At 51.5% G+C, this 23,743-nt stretch overlaps 1 protein-coding gene across 1 annotated transcript in view; it reads right to left on the bottom strand.

The window, feature by feature from the left end:
- Positions 1–375: 375 nt before the first annotated feature.
- LOC147098084 (uncharacterized) overlaps positions 376–23,743 on the bottom strand; it is a 52,225-nt gene continuing 28,857 nt past the window's right edge. Inside the window, exon 4 of the mRNA XM_085971318.1 lies at positions 376–4,055. Coding sequence (XP_085827444.1) covers positions 3,411–4,055 — 645 coding nt within the window. The 3' untranslated portion in view covers positions 376–3,410. The remainder of the gene's footprint in view (positions 4,056–23,743) is intronic.

Below are 23,743 nucleotides of genomic sequence, written 5' to 3'. Positions count from 1 at the left end.
TATACCTTGACAGCCTCACCCAACAATGGGCTGGATCTTGCTGGAGAGGGGCATCTCGCGCTGAGCACCGTTAATTAGACTTCTTCCTCGCCCTTCTGCTCGAAAACGTTATGCGCCATAACTTGCTGGAAGTGCGAGCTGATAACGGGGCGGCGAGGGTGAACGACAGGACCAGTAGTCCATCTCCTTTGCCAAATGCGATTTAAAGGATTGAGAAAGAAACAGAGGAACGATGGAGCAGGAAATTGGTTGAATTAAAGTCAAATTAGGTACAGAAAGAGAAATAAAAAGAGGGAAAGAAAGGTTGGATTAAGAGAGAGAGAGAAAAAGAGACAGAAACAAAAAGCAAGAAAAACATTTCAAAGTTAAAGAATTTTAATCTCTAAGAAGAAATTACTACATGCAGGATTGAGATTGAACAATTTAAAGCATTCCCTTTCTAGGCTGGAGAGATTAATTGGCATTGCATTAACAAGTATTGTGCTGTTAAAAGGTACTGCCACAACGTGAATCGACCAGCATGTTCTGGAGATTCGGAATTCACAGCCTAGCTCTGAATCCCCTGGATGCGCTGGACAATTTGCGCATTAATAACGGCGAGCATTGTTAACATGCCATTATTTTCCCAGCAAGATTCGGCCCAATAATCGATCGATCTCAGCCTTGAAAGCATCTATTGTCCCCCAGCATCAACAGCCTTTTGGGGGAGAGAGTTGCAGATTTCCATCACCCTTTGTGTGAAGAAGTGTTTCCTAACATCACCCCTGAACAGCCTTGCTCTAATTTTAAGGTTACGCCCCCTTGTTCTGGACTCCTCCCACCAGAAGAAATTGTATCTACCCTACTGAATCCTTTTATCATTTTAAGCACCTCGATCGGATCACCTCTCAATCTCCTAAACTCAAGGGAATAAAAGCCAAAGTTATGCAACCTGTCCTCATACTTTTAACCTTCTAAGCCTCTAACCCTAGATATAAAAAACATTAAGGTGTTTACTGCAAGACTGGTGCTATAATGAGGTTCAGAGGGATGAACTTTCATGGGCCGACTGGCCTTTTCTTGTCCTTGTGTTGATGCTGGGAGTTGCTGTACTGAGCAAGCACTCTCTCTAGTGGCTACAGGTAGCAGTAGTATTCATGTGCAGTTTATCACCAGCACCCTGGGGTCGAATCATCTACAAGGCACTAGTCAGGAGTGTGATGGAATACTCTCCACTTGCCTGGATGAGTGCAGCTCCAACAACACTCAAGAAGCTCGACACCATCCAGGACAAAGCAGCCCGCTTGACTGGCACCCCATCCACCACCTTAAACATTCACTCCCTCCACCACCGGCGTACCGTGGCTGCAGTGTGTACCATCTACAGGAAACTCTTTGGTATCCGGCACCGACGGGACCGGCGTGTTGCCGGTTGATCAAAAATTCCGGATGACGGAGAGGGTTATCTACCGAGGCTATTTTTAACAAAGAAAAATAAAAAAATCAAGAAATGTGCAGTGTACAGTAATTGGGTACTCACCTACAGAATGTTGTGTTAAATGGATGGTGGAAGATGCTTGATTAAGTACAGTACTGCCAGTTGAGGGTAATGCAATGCAATGACTGCCAGCAGCGTGGGAGACACAGTACCCCTGTAAAATGGCAGATCAGAAGAGACTACCGGCAGCGCGGGAGAGTCAGACTCCTGTTACGGGGTATTGAGGTGTTCCGACTTCCGACAGCACAAAGAAGCCGAGTAGTGGCAGTTTGGAGAACTACCCCCACTGACTAACTCGGCCACCGTGGGAGACTCGGACTCGGCAACATTGCCGGTTATTGAGGTGTTGTTTTCGGAGTGAGAATTTTGCCGGTTAATAGAGAATTCTGGATATTTAGGTGCCGTTTAAGCAAGAGTTTCCTGTACAAGATGCACTGCAGCAATTCACCAAGGCTTCTTCGACAGCACCCCCCAAACCCACGACCTCTACCACCTGGAAGGTCAAGGGCAGCAGGCGCATAGGAACACCACCACCTCCAAGTTCCCCTCCAAGTCACACACACCATCCTGACTTGGAAATATATCGCCAATCCTTCATCGTCGCTGGGTCAAAATCCTGGAACTCCCTCCCTAACAGCACTGTGGGAGCACCTTCACCACACGGATCAAGAAGGTGGCTCACCACCACCTTCTCAAGGGCAACTAGGGATGGGCAATAAATGCTGGCCTGGCCAGCGACGCCCACATCCCAGGAACAAATTTTTAAAAAGTCATCACCATCTCCCTGGGGTCAAATCATCAGCAACTTCCTGGGGTCAAATAATCAGCAGCTCCCTGGGGTCAAATGATCAGCAGCTCCCTGGGGTCAAATAATCAGCAACTTCCTGGGGTCAAATAATCAGCAGCTCCCTGGGGTCAAATCATCAGCAGCTCCCTGGGGTCAAATCATCACCATCTCCCTAGGGTCAAATAATCAGCAGCTCCCTGGGGTCAAATCATCAGCAGCTCCCTGGGGTCAAATCATCACCATCTCCCTGGGGTCAAATCATCACCATCTCGCTGGGGTCAAATCATCAGCAGCTCCCTGGGGTCAAATCATCACCATCTCCCTAGGGTCAAATCATCAGCAGCTCCCTGGGGTCAAATCATCACCATCTCCCTGGGGTCAAATGATCAGCAGCTCCCTGGGGTCAAATCATCACCATCTCCCTGGGGTCAAATCATCACCATCTCCCTGGAATCAAATCATCACCAGCTCCCTGGGGTGCTGACCTGCTTGACTCGCGTAGCGGGATATTACGGATTTTGCAGACTGGTCACCCTGCCGTCGAGGGAGCCCCGTTTACTGCCAACCCCAAAGTGGATTGCCAACCAAGGAGCTTCTGGATCTGATGGTTCAGCTAACCAGCTCAGCCATTTAGGCAGCTCTGAGAATTCTCTCATCTGACCGCTACAACAAATTGCTAATTTCTTTTCATAATCAGAAGGCAAGCAAAGCTATCCCCAATTACAGGTCACTCAGGGTTAATTCAGTGGTAACTATTCGGAAGTCTCTTCACAGTTCGGGCAGTTCCAATGTCGTGTCCTTGCCTCAACACGCTGACAAAACCCAATGATTGATAAGTTAGCAGATTCTTCCTGTGCAGGCAGGACTAAACAGCCCAGCCAGTCACCTGGGCCCAGACATTAAAGGGCCTCAGTACACTATGGGTCAAGGAGGGTGACAGCAACCAAGGTTTTCTGCTGTTACTCACTGCCTGCTGACTCCTTGCTGGATACATTATTTGAGGACATGCTGAGGGGTTGGGTGAGGGTCATTTCCATCGTTGAATATGCTGCAGCTTCACTCACTTGGGCGAGGTAGAGGAGCGCGACTGATGTAGAGCTAGGTGCCAGAAAAAGTCCGCACCTTAAAGATATTTTCAGACCTCAGTCACGTGGGAGGAACTGTCTGCGTATGGACTCTCTGATGGTGCAAAAGAAGCCAGGATTTTATAAAGGTCTTTTGACAGTCGTGACACCCGAACAGTTTCTGCCCTCTGTGAATGCACTGATGCACCGTGAGAGACGATGAATTAATGAAAGCCTTCTGGCAATCGCTGCACTTGTAAGGCCTTTCCCCTGTGTGAACTCGCTGGTGACGGAAAAGGTGCGACGGCTCGATAAAGGCCTTCTCACACTCAGAACACTTGAAAGGCTTCTCTCCCGTGTGAATGCGCTGGTGAACTGTGAGGGACGAGGACTGGGTGAAGGTCTGTCCACACTCAGAACACTTGAAAGGCTTCTCCCCTGTATGAACCCGCTGGTGGCATGAAAGCTGTGAAGACTGAACAAAGGCTTTCCCGCAGTCCGAACACCTGTACGGTTTGGCTCCTGTGTGGACGCGCTGGTGCACTGAAAGGTGCGAAGAGTTACGGAAAGCTTTTGCACACTGGGGGCATTTGAAAGGCTTCTCGCCAGTGTGAACACGCTGGTGCAGTGTGAGGGACCACGAGTCAATAAAGCTCTTTGCACACTCACAGCATGTGAATGGTTTCTCTCCAGTGTGGATTCGTTGATGAACTGTCAGGGACCAGGACTGAGAGAAGCCCGTCCCGCAAAGGGTGCACTTGTACAGTCTCTCTCTGACCTGAACCCCGTGCTGACGGGAAAAGCCTGGAGACTTGTCGAAGGTTGATGTCTGTGGAGTTTGCCCTGGGCGATCTTCAGTTACACAGTCTTCATCCATGACTCTCTCACCCTTCCTTCTGTGAAATAGTCACAATATACAAGGCGGTCGTTAGATTCGTTTAGGCAAAGATTTTTAAGACTCAGTCCCCCCCAGTGCTGCAGATATCGACCTCCCTCCTACATTCACAGTCTAAGGATAAGGGGTAAGCCATTTAGGACAGAGATGAGGAGGAATTTCTTCACCCAGAGAGTGGTGAACCTGTGGAATTCTCTACCACACAAGGCAGTGGAGGCCAATTCAATACAGGAAACTCTTTTTTATCCGGCACCGACGGGACCGGCGTGGTGCCGGTTTATCAAAAAGTCCGGATTACAGAGAGGTATAGTTAAAAGGTACGAGAGCCCCGTACACAGCAACAAATCCAGGCTTCCCTGTTGCTTAGCAACATGTGCAGGAACTCCGGCCACAGACCAAGCGTCCCTGTTGCTTAGCAACAAGTGCAGGAACCCCAGTTACACAGCCACAGATCCAGGAACGGCCACTAATATGAAGTAAAACTTACCTGAACCTACTCCTGAATTTTGCCGGTTAACAGAGATTTCCTGTAAATATATTCAAGAAGGAGTTAGATATATTTCTTAAGGCCAAAGGGATCAAGGGATATGGGGAGAAGGCAGGGACAGGGTACTGAGTTTGGATGATCAGCCATGATCGCATTAAATGGCGGAACAGGATCGAGGGGCCGAATGGCCTACTCCTGCTCCTATCTTCTATTCACCGGCAGCTGCACAGCAAATTGCAGGTGTAATTTCAGGGTGATTCACTGCAGCACGCGGTACACTCAGAGGCTGCAACCTGCGCCTGCACTCACAGGCTTCCCGCTCTGAGGTGCCAGTGTGTTTATCGCGAGCTGGAGTAAAACGGCCAGGAAATGTGCAGCTGTATCACAGCAAAGCAAAGCAAAGCTGCAGTTCTTGCAGCTCATGATAAAACAGTGTCGAACTCCATCGGTGCCACACATTAAAGTGTCTTTAACATTGAAAATGTAACAAAGTGCTTCCCAGAGACACATGAAAAGTGAACACTGTGCCAGGTGCGAAGAAATTAGCAAGAGTGCCCAGCAGTGGTCAACAAGCTGGGTTTTGAGGGGATTGTAAAGGAGGACAGAAATATAGAAAAACAGGAGCAGGAGTAGGACAGATAGGTGGAAGAGTTACAGGAGAGAATTGCGGACAGCAGGAGCCAGGTGGAGAGCAGGAATGAGAGCGAGATGACCACCACAGGACAGAACACAATGTTTGCGGGAGTGCAGCTAACGTCAGTCACAAGTTGTAAATCTACAACTGTGCAAAACCACGTCACAACACAAACTGTCCTATAACAAGTTTAACAAAATAACTGGAGTAAACCAGTAAACTACTTCTACCGTGAAGGAACCTGTTCATTAAAAGATTAATACACGCAGTGTGTTTAACCTTAGAGCAGTTTGCCAACACACCAGCTGATAAAACCTAACAATGACAGCCAGGTGGCCTGGGATGTCACGAGCGACACATCGTAAAGACACTGGAAAGAACGCCACCAATGAACAACTTTTGAAGTGCAGTCACTGCTGTAATGTAGGAAACTCGGCAGCCAATCTGCGCACAGCAAGCTCCCACAAACAGCAATGTGATAAAGACCAAATAATCTGTTTTAGTCGTGTTGATTGAGGGATAAACTTTGGCCAGGGAGAACTTCCTTGCTCTTCTTTTAATAGTGGCTCTGGGAACCTTTAGGACCACCAGAGAGGGCAGACAAGGCCTTGGTTTAACGTTTCATCCGAAAGACGGCACTTCTGACAGTGCAGCGTTCCCTCAGTACTGCCCCTCCGACAGTGCGGCGCTCCCTCAGTACTGCCCCTCCAACAATGCAGCGCTCCCTCAGTACTGCCCCTCCAACAGTGCAGCGCTCCCTCAGTACTACCCCTCTGACAGTGCAGCGCTCCTCAGTACTGCCCCTCTGACAGTGCAGCGCTCCCTCAGTACTGCCCCTCCGACAGTGCAGCACTCCCTCAGTACTGCCTTCCGACAGTGCAGAGCCCCCTCAGTACTGCCCCTCCGACAGTGCAGCACTCCCTCAGTACTGCCTTCCGACAGTGCAGAGCCCCCTCAGTACTGCCCCTCCGACAGTGCAGCACTCCCTCAGTACTGCCTTCCGACAGTGCAGAGCCCCCTCAGTACTGCCCCTCCGACAGTGCAGCGCTTGCTCCCTCAGTACTGCCCCTCCGACAGTGCAGCGCTCCCTCAGTACTGCCCCTCCGACAGTGCAGCACTCCCTCAGTGGGAGTGTCGGTCTAGATTATGGGCTCAAGTCTCTGGTGCTTTAACCCATGACCTTGTGACCTGAGGCTTTGGGGAATTTTACGCTCCCAGAGACAATGAGTGAAAATGACCCCACCGTCACCCCGCTCACTGGGATCCTGAGGCCCGGTGTGAGGTGGTCCGCTCGGGTTTCCCGGGTTACGGTGGCGCGGCTGCGTCAGCGGCTCATGACGTCACCGCGCTTCCCGCCGCGCATGCGCACGCCCTCTCATTTCACCGGTGGGGCGGATTCTCTGTCGCAGTGTATTCTGGGGCCGATGGCGGCCATGCTCAGAAACCCCGGGAAACCAAAACACAACTTAAAACAGAAAGTGGTTGACTTCCATTTTGAAAGGCAAGGTGCTTTAACTTTCGTGAAAATGTTTGATTCACCCATCCTCCTCTTGAGGTCCCCACCATCACAGAAAGAAAGAAAGACTTTCATTTCTGCAGCACATTTCACGATCACCGGACGTCCCAAAGCGTTTTACGGCTAATGATGTACTTTTTGAAGTGTAGTCACTGTTCTAATGTAGGAAACACGGCAGCCAATTTGTGCACAGCAACAGCAATGCGATAATGATCAGATAATGTTTTAGTGATGTTGAATGAGGGATAAATATTGGCCAGGACACCGGGGATAATTCCCCTGCTCTTCTTCGAAATAGTTCCATGGGACCTTTTACGTCCACCTGAGGGAGCAGATGGAGCCTCGGTTTAACGTGTCAGCTGTGAGGCACTCCTTCAGTACTGCACTGGAGTGTCAGCCTAGGTTTTTGTGCCCAAGTCACTGGTTGGGAGACTGAGCAACTGAACCAGAGCTGACACTGCAAACCAATCTTCAGCCAATTCGATTCACCGCACGTTATATCAAGAAATGGCTAAGTGCACTGGATACAGCAAAGGTTATGGGCCCCGACAACATCCCGGCTGCAGTGCTTAAGACTTGTGCACCAGAACTAGCTCTGCCACTAGCCAAGCTGTTCAAGTACAGCTACCACAGTGGCATCCAATGTTCCCGAGTAGCTGTGCGGCTGCACAGCAGCACAGTTATCTGAAGCTCCAGCGCATGCCGCTTGTCAGCTTCTCAGTGAAATAACTGCGCATGCGCGGAACTTTAAAAAGGCTGCACACCTAAAAAAAAGAGGGAACATTAGTGGCATCTACCCAACAAAGTGGAAAACTGCCCAGGTATGTCCTGTCCACAAAAAGCAGGACAAATCCAATCCGGCCAATTACCGCCCCATCAGCCTATTCCCAATCATCAGCAAAGTGATGGAAGGTGTCATCGACAGTGCTATCAAGCGGCACTTACTCACCAATAACCTGCTCACCAATGCTCAGTTTGGGTTCCACCAGGACCACTCGGCTCCAGACCTCATTACAGCCTTGCTCCAAACATGGCCAAAAGAGCTGAATTCCAGAGCTGAGGTGAGAGTGACTGCCCTTGACATCAAGGCAGCATTTGACTGAGTGTGGCATCAAGGAGCACTAGTAAAACTGAAGTCAATAGGAATCAGGGGAAAACTCTCCACTGGCTGAAGTCATACCGAGCACAAAGGAAGATAGTGGTGGTTGTTGGAGACCAATCATCTCAGCCCCAGGACATCGCTGCAAGAGTTCCTCAGGGCTGTGTCCTAGGCCCAACCATCTTCAGCTCCTTCATAGGAACATAGGAATAGGAGTGAGCCATTCAGCCCCGTGAGCCTGCTCTGCCATTCAATGTGATCATGGCTGATCTGTGAGCTAACTCCAGATTCAATATTCAGGAAAGATAGGCAAAAAGGAAAAGGAGGTGGGGTAGCATTGCTGGTTAAAGAGGGGATTAATACAATTGAAAGGAAGGATATTAGCTCTGATGATGTGGAATCTGTATGGGTAGAACTGAAAAATACCAAGGGGCAGAAAACGTTAGTGGGAGTGGTATATAGACCTCCAAACAGTAATGCGGAGGTCAGGGATGGCATCAAACGGGAAATTAGAGAAGCGCACAATAAGGGCACAGCAGTTATCACGGGTGACTTTAATCTACATATAGATTGGGCTAACCAAATTAGTAACAATACTGTGGAGGAGGAATTCCTGGAGTGTATACGGGATGGTTTCCTGGACCAATATGTCGAGGAACCAATTAGAGATCAGGCCATCTTAGACTGGGTATTATGAAATGAGAAAGGATTAATTAGCAATCTTGTTGTGCGAGGCCTCTTGGGTCAGAGCGATCATAATATGATAGAATTCTCCATTAAGATGGAGAGTGAAATAGTTGACTCAAAGACTAGGGTCCTGAATTTAAATAAAGGAGACTACGATGGTATGAGGTGCGAGTTGGGTAGGATTGATTGGGGAATGACACTCAAAGGGTTGATGGTGGATGGGCAATGGCAAACATTCAAAGATCGCATGGATGAACTACAAAATTTGTTCATCCCAATTTGGCATAAAAATAAAACAAAAAAGGTGACTCAACCGTGGCTAACAAGGGAAATTAGGGATAGCATAAGATCCAAGGAGAGGACATATAAATTGGCCAGAAAAAGCAGTAAACCTGAGGATTGGGAGCAGTTTAGGATTCAACAAAGGAGGACAAAGGGATTAATTAAAAGGGGGGAAAATAGAGTATGAGAGTAAGCTTGCAGGGAACATAAAAACTGACTGTAAAAGCTTTTATAGATATGTGAAGAGAAAAAGATTGGTGAAGTCAAGCGTAGGTCCCTTGCAGTCAGAATCAGGGGAATTTATAATGGGGAACAAAGAAATGGCAGACCAATTAAATACATACTTTGGTTCTGTCTTCACAAAGGAGGACACAAATAGCCTCCCAAAGATGTCGGGGAACATAGGGTCTAATGACAGGGAGGAACTGATAGAAATCAGTATGTGTAGGGAAATGGTGTTAGGGAAATTGATGGGATTGAGGGCTGATAAATCCCTAGGGCCTGATAATCTACATCCTAGGGTACTTAAGGAAGTGGCCCTAGAAATAGTAGATGCATTGCGGGTCATCTTCCAAAATTCGATAGACTCTGGAACAGTACCCATGGATTGGCGGGTAGCTAATGTTACCCCACTGTTCAAAAAGGGTGGTAGAGAGAAAACGGGGAATTACAGACCGGTAAGCCTGACATCGGTAGTGGGGAAAATGCTAGAGTCCATTATAAAGGATGTAATAGCAGAACACTTGGAAAAAAGTGACCGGATCGGACAAAGTCAACATGGATTTACAAAAGGTAAATCATGCTTGACTAATCTACTGGAATTTTTTGAGGATGTAACTGGTAAAATAGATACGGGAGAACCAGTGGATGTGGTGTATTTGGATTTTCAAAAGGCTTTCGATAAGGTCCCGCATAAGAGATTAGCGTGTAAAATTAAGGCACATGGGATTGGGGGCAAGGCATTTCTTATGTTCATTAATAAATAGACATTCTTATTATGAACACAGCTAGCTTTTGCTAGTTACTTTATTGAGCACATGTGGACTAGGTACAGTATCTGTAGGGGCTTCCATCTTGACTGCTGCCTTGTGGGTAGCCTAGTGCCTCATGGGTAATGTACATACAGCTGGGTAGTGTAGTCTTATACATATAGCTATATACAGCTCTACACAGCTCTACGGCTCCACCTAGTGTCCACTATAGAATGACATGTTATTGATCACTACATCCCCCTTTCTTAGAGGTTTCAACAAAATCAATATCAATCAACTTTCAAGAAAACAATAAAGATAATATCAGTAACACTTTTGTTAGTGCTCTATAAACAAACATTTTCAAAACAGTCACACATTTTCAAAGCTTTACATTGTACTCAAAGATTAAGTCTATCAGGCTTTTTTACTTCATGTGTGGATCTTCTCAACACGGGTAAGTCTGATGTGTCTTCATGAGATTGTTCTGGTGGTGAATGACAAGATGCAGTTGCGGCATTGTCATCGATCTGCTCTTGTATAGATCGAGGTCTCCTTGCGATCTTTGCTTGGAGAGGGTTTCAGTGTTTCCTTCACTCTTCATGCCATAACTCTCAATGTAGTCAATGCACTCTCGAAAAACTGCTGGCAGCTGGATCCCATCATACAGCATAGTCCTCTCAGCAGCCTCGGCTAATGGAACACCAAAGATTGGCCTGAGGGAAGAAAGAGTATCCACCGGAACTGCTTCCTGCTCTGGTGCAGGCTTCTTCTTTTTCTTTTTCTCTTTCCACTGCTTAACAACATCTGCTGCAGTTATATCTTTGGACTTTTTCTCCTTGTGTTTTTCCTCTTTGTGCTTTTCTTCCTTTGGCTTCTCTTTGACCTTAAAGTCTTTTTCTTTCTTCTTGGAGAAACTAGGCTTTTTGAAGACATGGATACCCTTTGGCCTTTTCATCCTTGATGGGCTCTCTGCTTCATCACCTGAGTCATCTGGTCTGCTTATGGCACAGTTTATACAGTAGACTCTCTTGACCAGTTCTAAGTCTTCACAAGCTTTGTCACCTAGTATCGAATCAAGTCTTTCAGCCACAACAGAAAACATGAGATGATGCACTTTGTCTTTGACTGTCACTTTAAGTCTGCATACACCTAAGCTATCTATTTTCTGTCCATTATAGTTCTTCAGTAGTACTGACTTTTTCTGTATTTTGGGCTTTTCTTTCATATTGTTAATGTCACTCATACTGATTAAGTTTGCTTTTGCCCCAGTGTCCAGTTTCAATGTAACTAATGCTCCATTTATCTGCAGTGGGATCATCCATTTGTCCACTTTTACTGCATTGACTTTATGTTCAGCATTGTCCATTTCTGAGGGCTGCACATTTTCTGTATCTTTTTTGATATCGTCACATGACACCATTCCTACAAAAAATGTCTCACTTAAATCAGTGTCCTCAATCACATTAACTTGTTGCCCTTTCGTTGTTTTTACTTTTGAAAAGCATTGTTTGGCAAAGTGATTCTTTCCATTACACTTTGTGCACATTTTTCCAAACGCTGGGCATTGTCTTAACTGGTGTTTGTAACCACAGTGTTTACAATTAAAAATGTCATCCTCCGATTGCTTTTCATTTCTGTTCTGCCCATGTTTCTTCGCCTTGTTGGACACAGCACCGGCAGCAGCATTATCACTCATTACAATCGCATCATTATTGATATCACTGAAAGTCTTCGCGTGCTTTCGAGCTAGCTCGCTGGCTTGGCATATTTTCACCGCATTTTCCAAATTTAGTTCGGTTTCTCTCAACAGACGTTCCCTGACTTTTTTATTATGAATACCAAACACAATCTGGTCACGAATCATGGATGATTTCAGCTCAGAGAAATTACATGTCTGTGCTTTCAGTTTCAGATCAGTTATAAAGCTATCAAAAGTCTCATTTTGTTGCTGTGTCCTTGAACAGAAGATGTATCTTTCATAGGTCTCATTCTTTTTGGGAGAGCAATGTGCATCAAATTTTTTTAGCACATCTTCTAATTTTTCTCTGTTCTCCTCTGGATTAAATACAAATGTATTAAATACCTCTATCGCCTGTGGGCCTGCAACCGTAAGCAGCAATGCTATCTTCCTTGCATCTGGCTTCGTACCGAATCCGATGGCTGCAATGTAGAGTTCGAATTGTTGTTTAAAAATCCGCCAATTGTAGTCGACATTTCCCTCGAGATTCAAACGCTCTGGTGGCTTCAAATTCTCCATGTCACTTTTCACAATTTTCAGCAGATCTTCACCATCCTGGTACCATCTTATGTTCATTAATAAATAGACATTCTTATTATGAACACAGCTAGCTTTTGCTAGTTACTTTATTGAGCACATGTGGACTAGGTACAGTATCTGTAGTGGCTTCCATCTTGACTGCTGCCTTGTGGGTAGCCTAGTGCCTCATGGGTAATGTAGTCTTAATATACATACAGCTGGGTAGTGTAGTCTTATACATACAGCTATATACAGCTCTACGGCTCCACCTAGTGTCCACTATAGAATGACATGTTATTGATCATTACAGCATTGACTTGGATAGAGAACTGGTTGGCAGACGGAAAGCAAAGAGTTGGAATAAACAGCTCTTTTTCCGAGTGGCAGGCAGTGACTAGTGGGGTACCGCAGCTATTCACAATATATATTAATGATCTGGATGAGGGAACTAGATGTAATATCTCCAAGTTTGCAGACGACACAAAGCTGGGTGGGCGTGTGTGCTGTGAGGAGGATACTGAGAAACTCCAGTATGATTTGGACAGGTTGGGTGATTGGGCAGAAGCATGGCAGATGCAATATAACGTGGATAAATGCGAGGTTATCCACTTTGGTGTCAAAAACAGGAAGGCAGATTATTATCTGAATGGCAATAGATTGGGAGAAGGGGAAGTGCAACAAGACCTGGGTGTCCTTGTGCACCAGTCGCTGAAAGTAAGCATGCAGGTGCAGCAGGCGGTTAAGAAGGCAAATGGTATGTTGGCCTTCGTAGCGAGAGGGTTTGAGTACAGGAACAAGGATGTCTTGCTGCAGTTGTACAGGGCCTTGGTGAGACCACATCTGGAGTATTGTGTGTAGTTTTGGTCACCATATCTGAGGAAGGATGTTCTTGCCATGGAGGGAGTGCAGCGAAGATTCACCGGGCTGATACCTGGGATGGCAGGAATGACGTATGAGGAAAGATTGGGTCGATTGGGCTTGTACTCGCTGGAGTTTAGAAGAATGAGAGGGGATCACATTGAAACTTATAAAATTCTAACAGGACTGGACAGACTAGATGCTGGAAGGATGTCCCCGATGGTTGGGGAGTCCAGAACCAGGGGTCACAGTCTAAGGATAAGGGGTAAGCCATTTAGGACAGAGATGAGGAGGAATTTCTTCACCCAGAGAGTGGTGAACCTGTGGAATTCTCTACTGCAGAAGGCAGTAGAGGCCAATTCATTAAATATATTCAAGAAGGAGTTAGATATATTTCTTAAGGCTAGGGGGATCAAGGGATATGGGGAGAAGGCAGGGACAGGGTACTGAATTTGGATGATCAGCCATGATCTCATTGAATGGCGGAGCAGGCTCGAGGGGCCGAATGGCCTACTCCTGCTCCTATCTTCTATGTTTCTATACCTACTTTGGCCCATATCCCTTAATACCTTTGGTTAACAGGAAGCTATCAATCTCTGATTTAATATTAACAATTGATCTAGCATCAATTGCTATTGTGGAAGAGAGTTCCAAACTTCTACCAAACTTTGTGTGTAGAAGTCTTTCCTAATTTCACTCCTGGAAGGTATGGCTCTAATTTTAGACTATGCCCTAATTTTTAGACCTTCCCTCCATTATAAGGTCAGAAGTGGGGATGTTCGCTGATGATTGCACAGTGTTCAGTTCCATTCACAACTCCTCAGATAATGAAGCAGTCCATGCCCACATGCAGCAAGTCCTGGACAACATTCAGGCTTGGGTTGATAAGTGGCAAATATCACGCGCGCCATAGAAGTGCCGGGCAATAACTATATCCAGTAAGAGAGAGTCTAACCACCTCCCCATGACATTCAATGATATTACCATTGTCGAATCACCCAGCGTCAACATCCTATGGGTCACCATTGACCAGAAACTTAACTGGACCAGCCACATAATTGCTGTGTCTATAAGAACAGGTCAGAGGCTGGGTATTCTGTGGTGAGTGATTCACCTCCTGACTCCCCAAAGCCTTTCCACCATCTACAGGGCACAAGTCAGGAGTGTGATGGAATACTCTCCACTTGCCTGGATGAGTGCAGCTCCAACAACACTCAAGAAGCTCAACACCATCCAGGACAAAGCAGCCCGCTTGATTGGCACCCCCTCTACCATCTTAAACATTCACTCCCTGCACCACCGGCGCACTGTGGCTGCAGTGTGTATCACCTATAAGATGCACTGCAGCAATACGCCAAGGCTTCTTCGACAGCATCTCCCAAACCCGTGACCTCCACAAGGACAAGAGCAACAGGTGCATGGGGACACCACCACCTCCAAGTTCCCCTCCAAGTCATACACCATGCCGACTTGGAAATATATCGCCTTTCCTTCATCGTTGCTGGGACAAAATCCTGGAACTCCCTCCCGAACAGCACTGTGGGAGTACCTTCACCACACGGACTGCAGCGGTTCAAGAAGGATGCTCACCACCACCTTCTCAAGGGAAATTAAGGATGGGAAATAAATGCTGGCCTTACCAGCGACGCCCACATCCCGTGAATGAATTTTTTAAAATGAATCGATGTTTCATATGAACAGATGAAAATGAGGGGCTGGGAAAGACCAGCTGGTCCATCAAGCATGCCCACACCATGATAGCTGGATCATTATGTTTAAACACTTCCCCCCTACACCCTGCTGCCACCGCCCCCCGCCCCCCCAACCTCCAATACCCACCCTCGCAGACATGTAATCTCCTGGAGAGGCAAAATGTCAGAAAAAAACAGCAGCAATAAGGGAAAAATACACTTAAAATACCTCTCTGATCCCCTCAGGTGATCGAAACCAGTCCAGGAGGTCACATAGACCACGTGTTACCTATCGAGACTCTTCTATATGATGCGATTTCTGCCCCAGGCAGGAACCGGTCCAGCTCCCTCTGGCAATGTACTTCAGACTCAGAATTCACTGCGAATAAAAGAGCCACCTAATATCAAGACTATTCCAACTCTTACATAGTTTAAACTAATGTCCCTTGGTCCTCCCCAATCCGTTAAACTGGAACAATTTATCAATAGGGACTCTAGACTTCTATCAGGTCACCTCTAAGTCTATGCTGCTCTACAGTAAATAGGCCAAGGCCCTTGAGCATTTCTGAGTAGCTGAGGTTCTTTAAGCTAGGAATCATTCTTGTAGCTCTGCACTGGACCTTTTCCTAGGCTACTATATTAACCACCATTTGGGGGATTAAAATTGGGCACAGTACTCTAGATGCATTCTAACCAGCGACCTATACAGTGTCAAAATGTTGTCCTTTGATTTATACTGAATCACAATGGACTTGTTAGCTAAATTGAAGCCCATGGGAGATTCTGGGGAAGCTGGGGTTGTTCTCCTTAGGGCAGGGAAGGGTCAGAGGAGATTTGATAGAGGTGTTCAAAATCATGAACAATTTTGATAGAGTAAATCAGGAGAAACTGTGTGGCAGAAGGGTCAATAACCAGGGGACACAGATTTAAGGTGATTGACAATAGAACCAGAGACAACATGAGAAAAATAATTTTAGGCAGCAAGTTGTTATGATCTTGAATGCACTGCCTTAAAGGGTGGTGTAAGCTGATTCAATAGTAACTTTCAAAAGGGAATTGTATAAATGCTTGAAGGAATAAAATTACAAGGCTATGGGGAAAGAGCAGGGGAACATAAAACCATAAGAAATAGGAGCAGGAGTAGGCCATACGGCCCCTTGAGCCTGCTCCACCATTCAATAAGATCTGTGTCAGCCAGTGGCTCAGTGGCCAACACTCCTCGCCTCTGAGTCATGAGGTTGTAGATTCAAGTCCCACTCCAGAAACTTGATCACAGAAATCTAGGCTGACACTCCAGTGCAGTACTGAGGGAGCGCTGTACTGTTGGAGGAGCCATCTTTTGGATGAGACATTAAACTGAGGCCCAATCTGCTCTCTCAGGTGGACATAAAAGATCCCATGGCACTATTTCGAAGAAGAGCAGGGGAGCTATCCCCAGTGCCCTGGCCAATATTTATCCTTCAATCAACATAACAAAAACAGAATATCTGGTCATTATCACATTGCTGGGAGCTTGCTGTGCGCATATTGGCTGCTGCATTTCCTACATTACAACAGTGACTACACTTCAAAAAGTACTTCATTGGCTGTAAAGTGCTTTGGGACGTCCGGTGGTTGTGAAAGGCGCTATAGAAATGCAAGTCTTCTTATTGTACCTCAACTCCACTTTCCTGCCCGATCCCCATATTCCTTGAATCACTTAGTGTCCAAAAATCTCTCGATCTCAGCCTTGAATATACTCAATGACTCAGCATCCACAGCCCTCTGGGGCAGAGAATTCCAAAGATTCACAACCCTCTGAGAAGAAATTTCTCCTCATCTCAGTCCTAAATGGGCGACCTCTTATCCTAAGACTGCCCCCTAGTTCTAGACTCTCCAGCCAGGGGAAACCACCTCTCAGCAACAACCTGTCAAGCCCTCTCAGAATTTTATACATTTCAATTCTTCTAAACTCCAAAGAATATAAGCCCATTCTACTCAATCTCTCCTCATAGGAAAGCCCGCTCATCCTAGGGATCAATCTAGTGAACTTTCATTACACCTGCTCTAAGTCAAGTATATCCTTCCTTAGGTAAGGAGACCAAAACTGTACACAATACTCCAGATGTGGTCTCACCAAAGCCCTATTATTGCAGTAAGACGTCTTTACTCTTATACTGCAACCCCCTTGCAATAAAGGCCAACATACCAAAGGGGGGTGGGACCTAATTGTATAGCTCTACCAAAGAGCTGGCACAGGCACAATGGGCCGAATGGCCACCTGCTGTGGTGTACCATACTATGATTCTATATCAATGTAAGTTGTGTCAATTGCTATTGGGGCTGTCCACGTGCAGCGTTTATAGCCAGCCGCGCATGCGTACATCACCAATTTCTGTCAACTAGCTGCTGTGCATGTGCACACATTGGTGCTGTTGTATTGTGAGAAGATGATTAAAAGGAGCTGTGGCAGCGCCGGGATTGAACGAGTGGAGGGATCGAGTCCTGGGCGGCCCGCGGAATCCGCGCCTCATGGTGGGATCCAGCAGTAGCCGAAAGCTGCATTTCCACACCAGGCCCTGTACTGGGAACCTGAGAGCAGCCGGAGCAGGACCCGGACACCGCCATGTCGGGCCAGCGCCACCTCCTGCAGCGTCGCCCCCGGTGAGTGAGGGTATTGCAGCGCCTCCCCCGGTGAGTGAGGGTATTGCAGCGCCTCCCCCGGGGAGTGAGGGTATTGCAGCGCCGCCTCTGGTGAGTGAGGGTATTGCAGCGCCTCCCCCAGGAAGTGAGGGTATGGTACCGTCTCCCCTGGTGAGTGAGGGTATTGCAGCGCCTCCCCCGGGGAGTGAGGGTATTGTACCGCCTCCCCTGGTGAGTGAGGGTATTGCAGAGCCGCCTCCAGTGAGTGAGGGTGTTACAGCGCCGCCTCCGGTGAGTGAGGGTATTGCAGCGCCGCCTCCGGTGAGTGAGGGTATTGCAGCGCCTCCCCCTGGTGAGTGAGGGTATTGCAGTGCCTCCCCGGGTGAGTGAGGGTATTGCAGCGCCGCCTCCGGTGAGTGAGGGTATTGCAGCGCCTCCCCCGGTGAGTGAGGGTATTGCAGTGCCTCCCCCGGTCAGTGAGGGTATTGCAGCGCCTCCCCAGGTGAGTGAGGGTATTGCAGCGCCTCCCCGGTGAGTGAGGGTATTGCAGCGCCTCCCCCGGTCAGTGAAGGTATTGCAGCGCCTCCCCCGGTGAGTGAGGGTATTGCAGCGCCTACCCTGGTGAGTGAGGGTATTGCAGCGCCTCCCCCGGTGAGTGAGGGTGTTGCAGCGCCTCCCCCGGTGAGTGAGGGTATTGCAGCGCCGCCTCTGGTGAGTGAGGGTATTGCAGCACCTCCCCCGGGGAGTGAGGGTATTGTACCGCCTCCCCTGGTGAGTGAGGGTATTTCAGCGCCGCCCCCGGGGAGTGAGGGTATTGTACCGCCTCCCCTGGTGAGTGAGGGTATTGCAGCGCCGCCTCCGGTGAGTGAGGGTATTACAGCGCCGCCTCCGGTGAGTGGGGGTATTGCAGCGCCTCCCCCGGTGAGTGAGGGTATTGCAGCGCCTCCCCCGGTGAGTGAGGGTATTGCAGCGCCTCCCAGGTGAGTGAGAGTATTGCAGCGCCTCGCCCGGTGAGTGAGGGTATTGCAGCGCCTCCCCCGGTGAGTGAGGGTATTGCAGCGTCTCCCCCGGTGAGTAAGGGTGTTGCAGCGCCTCCCCTGGTGAGTGAGGGTATTGCAGCGCCTCGCCCGGTGAGTGAGGGTATTGCAGCGCCTCCCCCGGTGAGTGAGGGTATTGCAGCGCCTCCCCCGGTGAGTGAGGGTATTGCAGCACCTCCCCCGGTGAGTGAGGGTGTTGCAGCGCCTCCCCTGGTGAGTGAGGGTATTTCAGCGCCTCCACTGGTGAGTGAGGGTATTGCAGCGCCTTCCCCGGTGAGTGAGGGTATTGCAGCGCCGCCTCCGGTGAGTGAGGGTATTGCAGCGCCTCCCCCGGTGAGTGAGGGTATTGCAGCGCCGCCTCCGGTGAGTGAGGGTATTGCAGCGCCTCCCCCTGGTGAGTGAGGGTATTGCAGCACCTCCCTCGGTGAGTGAGGGTATTGCAGTGCCGCCTCCGGTGAGTGAGGGTATTGCAGCGCCTCCCCCGGTGAGTGAGGGGATTGCAGCGCTTTCCCCGGTGAGTGAGGGTATTGCAGCGCCTCCCCAAGTGAGTGAGGGTATTGCAGCGCCTCGCCTGGTGAGTGAGGGTATTGCTGCGCCTCCCCTGGTGAGTGAGGGTATTGCAGCGCCGCCTCCGGTGAGTGAGGGTATTGCAGCGCCTCCCCCAGGGAGTGAGGGTATTGTACCGCCTCCCCTGGTGAGTGAGGGTATTGCAGCGCTGCCCCCGGTGAGTGAGGGTATTGCAGCGCCTCCCGCTGTGAGTGAGGGTATTGCAGTGCCGCCTCCGGTGAGTGAGGGTATTGCAGCGCCTCCCCCGGTGAGTGAGAGTATTGCAGTGCCTCCCCCGGTGAGTGAGGGTATTGCAGCGCCTCCCCAGGTGAGTGAGGGTATTGCAGCGCCTCGCCCGGTGAGTGAGGGTATTGCAGCGCCTCCCCCGGTGAGTGAGGGTATTGCAACGCCTCCCCCGGTGAGTGAGGGTGTTGCAGCGCCTCCCCTGGTGAGTGAGGGTATTGCAGCGCCTCCCCCGGTGAGTGAGGGTATTGCAGCGCCTCCCCCGGTGAGTCAGGGTATTGCAGTGCCGCCTCCGGTGAGTGAGGGTATTGCAGCGCCTCCCCCGGGGAGTGAGGGTATTGTACCGCCTCCCCTGGTGAGTGAGGGTATTTCAGCGCCTCCCCCGGGGAGTGAGGGTATTGTACCACCTCCCCTGGTGAGTGAGGGTATTGCAGCGCCTCCCGCTGTGAGTGAGGGTATTGCAGCGCCGCCTCCGGTGAGTGAGGGTATTGCAGCGCCTCCCCCGGTGAGTGAGAGTATTGCAGCGCCTCCCCCAGTGAGTGAGGGTATTGCAGCGCCTCCCCCTGTGAGTGAGGGTATTGCAGCGCCTCCCCCGGTGAGTGAGGGTATTGCAGCGCCGCCTCGAGTGAGTGAGGGTATTGCAGCGCCTCACCTGGTGAGTGAGGGTATTGCAGCGCCGCCTCCAGTGAGTGAGGGTGTTGCAGCGCCTCCCCTGGTGAGTGAGGGTATTGCAGCGCCTCCCCCGGTGAGTGAGGGTATTGCAGCGCCTCCCCCGGTGAGTGAGGGTATTGCAGCGCCTCCCCCAGTGAGTGAGGGTATTGCAGCGCCGCCTCCGCTGAGTGAGGGTATTGCAGCACTTCCCCCGGTGAGTGAGGGTATTGCAGCGCCACCTCCGGTGAGTAAGGGTATTGCAGCACTTCCCCAGGTGAGTGAGGGTATTGCAGCACTTCCCCCAGTGAGTGAGGGTATTGCAGCGCTGCCCCCGGTAAGTGAGGATATTGCAGCGCCGCCCCCAGTGAGTGAGGGTATTGCACCGCCGTCTCCGGTGAGTGAGGGTATTGCAGCGCCTCCCCCCGGTGAGTGAGGGTATTGCAGCACCTCCCCCGGTGAGTGAGGGCATTGCAGCACCGCCCCTGGTGAGTGAGGGTATTGCAGTGCCGCCTCCGGTGAGTGAGGGTATTGCAGCACTTCCCCGGTAAGTGAGGGTATTGCAGCACTTCCCCCGGTGAGTTAGTGTATTGCAGCGCCGCCCCCGGTGAGTGAGGGTATTGCAGCGCCACCCCCGGTGAGTGAGGGTATTGCAGCGCCGCTTCTGGTGAGTGGGGTTATTGCAGCGCCTCCCCCGGTGAGTGAGGGTATTGCAGTGCTTCCACCGGTGAGTGAGGGTATTGCAGCGCCACCCCTGGTGAGTGAGGGTATGGCAGCGCCTCCCCCGGTGAGTGAGGGTATTGCTGCGTCGCCCCCGGTGAGTGAGGGTATTGCAGCGCTGCCCCTGGTGAGTGAGGGTATTGCAGCGCCGCCCCTGTTGAGTGAGGGTATTGCAGCACCGCCCCTGGTGAGTGAGGGTATTGCAGCGCCGCCTCGGTGAGTGAGGGTATTGCGGCGCCGCCCCTGGTGAGTGAGGGTATTGCAGCGCCGCCCTTGATGAGTGAGGGTATTGCAGCGCCTCCCCCGGTGAGTGAGGGTATTGCAGCGTCGCCCCCGGTGAGTGAGGGTATTGCAGCGCCTTCCCCGTTGAGTGAGGGTATTGCTGCGCCGCCCCCGGTGAGTGAGGGGATTGCAGCGCCGCCCCCGGTGAGTGAGGGTATTGCAGCGCCTCCCCCAGTGAGTGAGGGTATTGCAGCGCCACCCCCGGTGAGTGAAGGTATTGCAGCGCCACCCCTGGTGAGTGAGGATATTGCAGCGCCTCCCATGGTGAGTGAGGGTATTGCAGCGCCTCCCCCGGTGATTGAGGGTATTGCAGCGCCACCTCCGGTGAGTGAGGATATTGCGGCGCCACCCCCGGTGAGTGAGGGAATTGCAACGCCGCCCCCAGTGAGTGAGGGTATTGCACCGCCGTCTCCGGTGAGTGAGGGTATTGCAGCGCCTCCCCCAGGTGAGTGAGGGTATTGCAGCGCCTCCCCCCGGTGAGTGAGGGTATTGCAGCGCCGCCCCTGGTGAGTGAGGGTATTGCAGCGCCTCCCCCAGTGAGTGAGGGTATTGCTGCGCCGCCCCCGGTGAGTGAGGGTATTGCAGCGCTGCCCCTGGTGAGTGAGGGTATTGCAGCACCGCCCCTGGTGAGTGAGGGTATTGCAGCGCCGCCTCGGTGAGTGAGGGTATTGCGGCGCCGCCCCTGGTGAGTGAGGATATTGCAGCGCCGCCCCTGATGAGTGAGGGTATTGCAGCGCCGCCCCCGGTGAGTGACGGTATTGCAGCGCCTCCCCCAGTGAGTGAGGGTATTGCTGCGCCGCCCCCGGTCAGTGAGGGTATTGCAGCATAGCCCCCGGTGAGTGAGGGTATTGCAGCGCCTCCCCCGGTGAGTGAGGGTGTTGCAGCGCCACCCCCGGTGAGTGAGGGTATTGCAGCGCCACCCTCGGTGAGTGAGGGTATTGCAGCGCCGCCCACGGTGAGTGAGGGTATTGCAGCGCCGCCCCAGTGAGTGAGGGTATTGCAGCGCCACCTCCGGTGAGTGAGGGTATTGCGGCGCCGCCCCCGGTGAGTGAGGGTATTGCAGCGCCACCCCCGGTGAGTGAGGGTTTTGCAGCGCCGCCTCTGGTGAGTGGGGGTATTGCGGCGCATCCCCCGGTGAGTGAGGGTATTGCAGCGCCTCCCCCGGTGATTGAGGGTATTGCAGCGCCGCCCCCGGTGAGTGAGGGTATTGCAGCGCCTCCCCTGGTGAGTGAGGGTATTGCAGCGCCTCCCCCGGTGAGTGAGGGTATTGCAGCGCTGCCCCTGGTGAGTGAGGGTATTACAGCACCGCCCCTGGTGAGTGAGGGTATTGCAGCACCGCCCCTGGTGAGTGAGGGTATTGCAGCGCCTCCCCCGGTGAGTGAGGGTATTGCAGCGCCGCCCCCGGTAAGTGAGGGTATTGCAGCGCCTCCCCTGGTGAGTGAGGGTATTGCAGCGCCTCGACCGGTGAGTGAGGGTACTGCAGCGCAGCCTCCGGTGAGTGAGGGTATTGCAGCACCTCCGCTGGTGAGTGAGGGTATTTCAGCGCCTCCCCCGGTGATGAGGGTATTGCAGCGCCTCCCCCGGTGATGAGGGTATTGCAGCGCCTCCCCCGGTGAGTGAGGGTATTGCAGCGCCTACCCTGGTGAGTGAGGGTACTGCAGCGCCTCCCCCGGTGAGTGAGGGTATTGCAGTGCCTCCCCCGGTGAGTGAGGGTATTGCAGCGCCGCCTCCGGTGAGTGAGGGTATTGCATCGCCTCCCCCAGGGAGTGAGGGTATTGTACCACCTCCCCTGGTGAGTGAGTGTATTGCAGCGCCGCCCCCGGGGAGTGAGGGTATTGTACCGCCTCCCCTGGTGAGTGAGGGTATTGCAACGCCGCCTCCGGTGAGTGAGGGGATTACAGCACCGCCTCCGGTGAGTGAGGGTATTGCAGCGCCTACCCTGGTGAGTGAGGGTACTGCAGCGCCTCCCCCGGTGAGTGAGGGTATTGCAGTGCCTCCCCCGGTGAGTGAGGGTATTGCAGCGCCGCCTCCGGTGAGTGAGGGTATTGCATCGCCTCCCCCAGGGAGTGAGGGTATTGTACCACTTCCCCTGGTGAGTGAGTGTATTGCAGCGCCGCCCCCGGGGAGTGAGGGTATTGTACCGCCTCCCCTGGTGAGTGAGGGTATTGCAGCGCCGCCTCCGGTGAGTGAGGGTATTGCAGCGCCTCCCCCGGTGAGTGAGGGTATTGCAGTGCCTCCCCCGGTCAGTGAGGGTATTGCAGCGCCTCCCCAGGTGAGTGAGGGTATTGCAGCGCCTCCCCGGTGAGTGAGGGTATTGCAGCGCCTCCCCCGGTCAGTGAAGGTATTGCAGCGCCTCCCCCGGTGAGTGAGGGTATTGCAGCGCCTACCCTGGTGAGTGAGGGTATTGCAGCGCCTCCCCCGGTGAGTGAGGGGATTGCAGCGCCGCCCCCGGTGAGTGAGGGTATTGCAGCGCCTCCCCCAGTGAGTGAGGGTATTGCAGCGCCACCCCCGGTGAGTGAAGGTATTGCAGCGCCACCCCTGGTGAGTGAGGATATTGCAGCGCCTCCCATGGTGAGTGAGGGTATTGCAGCGCCTCCCCCGGTGATTGAGGGTATTGCAGCGCCACCTCCGGTGAGTGAGGATATTGCGGCGCCACCCCCGGTGAGTGAGGGAATTGCAACGCCGCCCCCAGTGAGTGAGGGTATTGCACCGCCGTCTCCGGTGAGTGAGGGTATTGCAGCGCCTCCCCCAGGTGAGTGAGGGTATTGCAGCGCCTCCCCCCGGTGAGTGAGGGTATTGCAGCGCCGCCCCTGGTGAGTGAGGGTATTGCAGCGCCTCCCCCAGTGAGTGAGGGTATTGCTGCGCCGCCCCCGGTGAGTGAGGGTATTGCAGCGCTGCCCCTGGTGAGTGAGGGTATTGCAGCACCGCCCCTGGTGA

The sequence above is a fragment of the Somniosus microcephalus genome, chromosome 30 (genome assembly GCF_052327205.1).
Source record: "Somniosus microcephalus isolate GS21.2 chromosome 30, FLI_Smic_1.0, whole genome shotgun sequence".
Taxonomy (NCBI): domain Eukaryota; kingdom Metazoa; phylum Chordata; class Chondrichthyes; order Squaliformes; family Somniosidae; genus Somniosus; species Somniosus microcephalus.
This window is presented reverse-complemented; position numbering and strand designations above follow the sequence as displayed.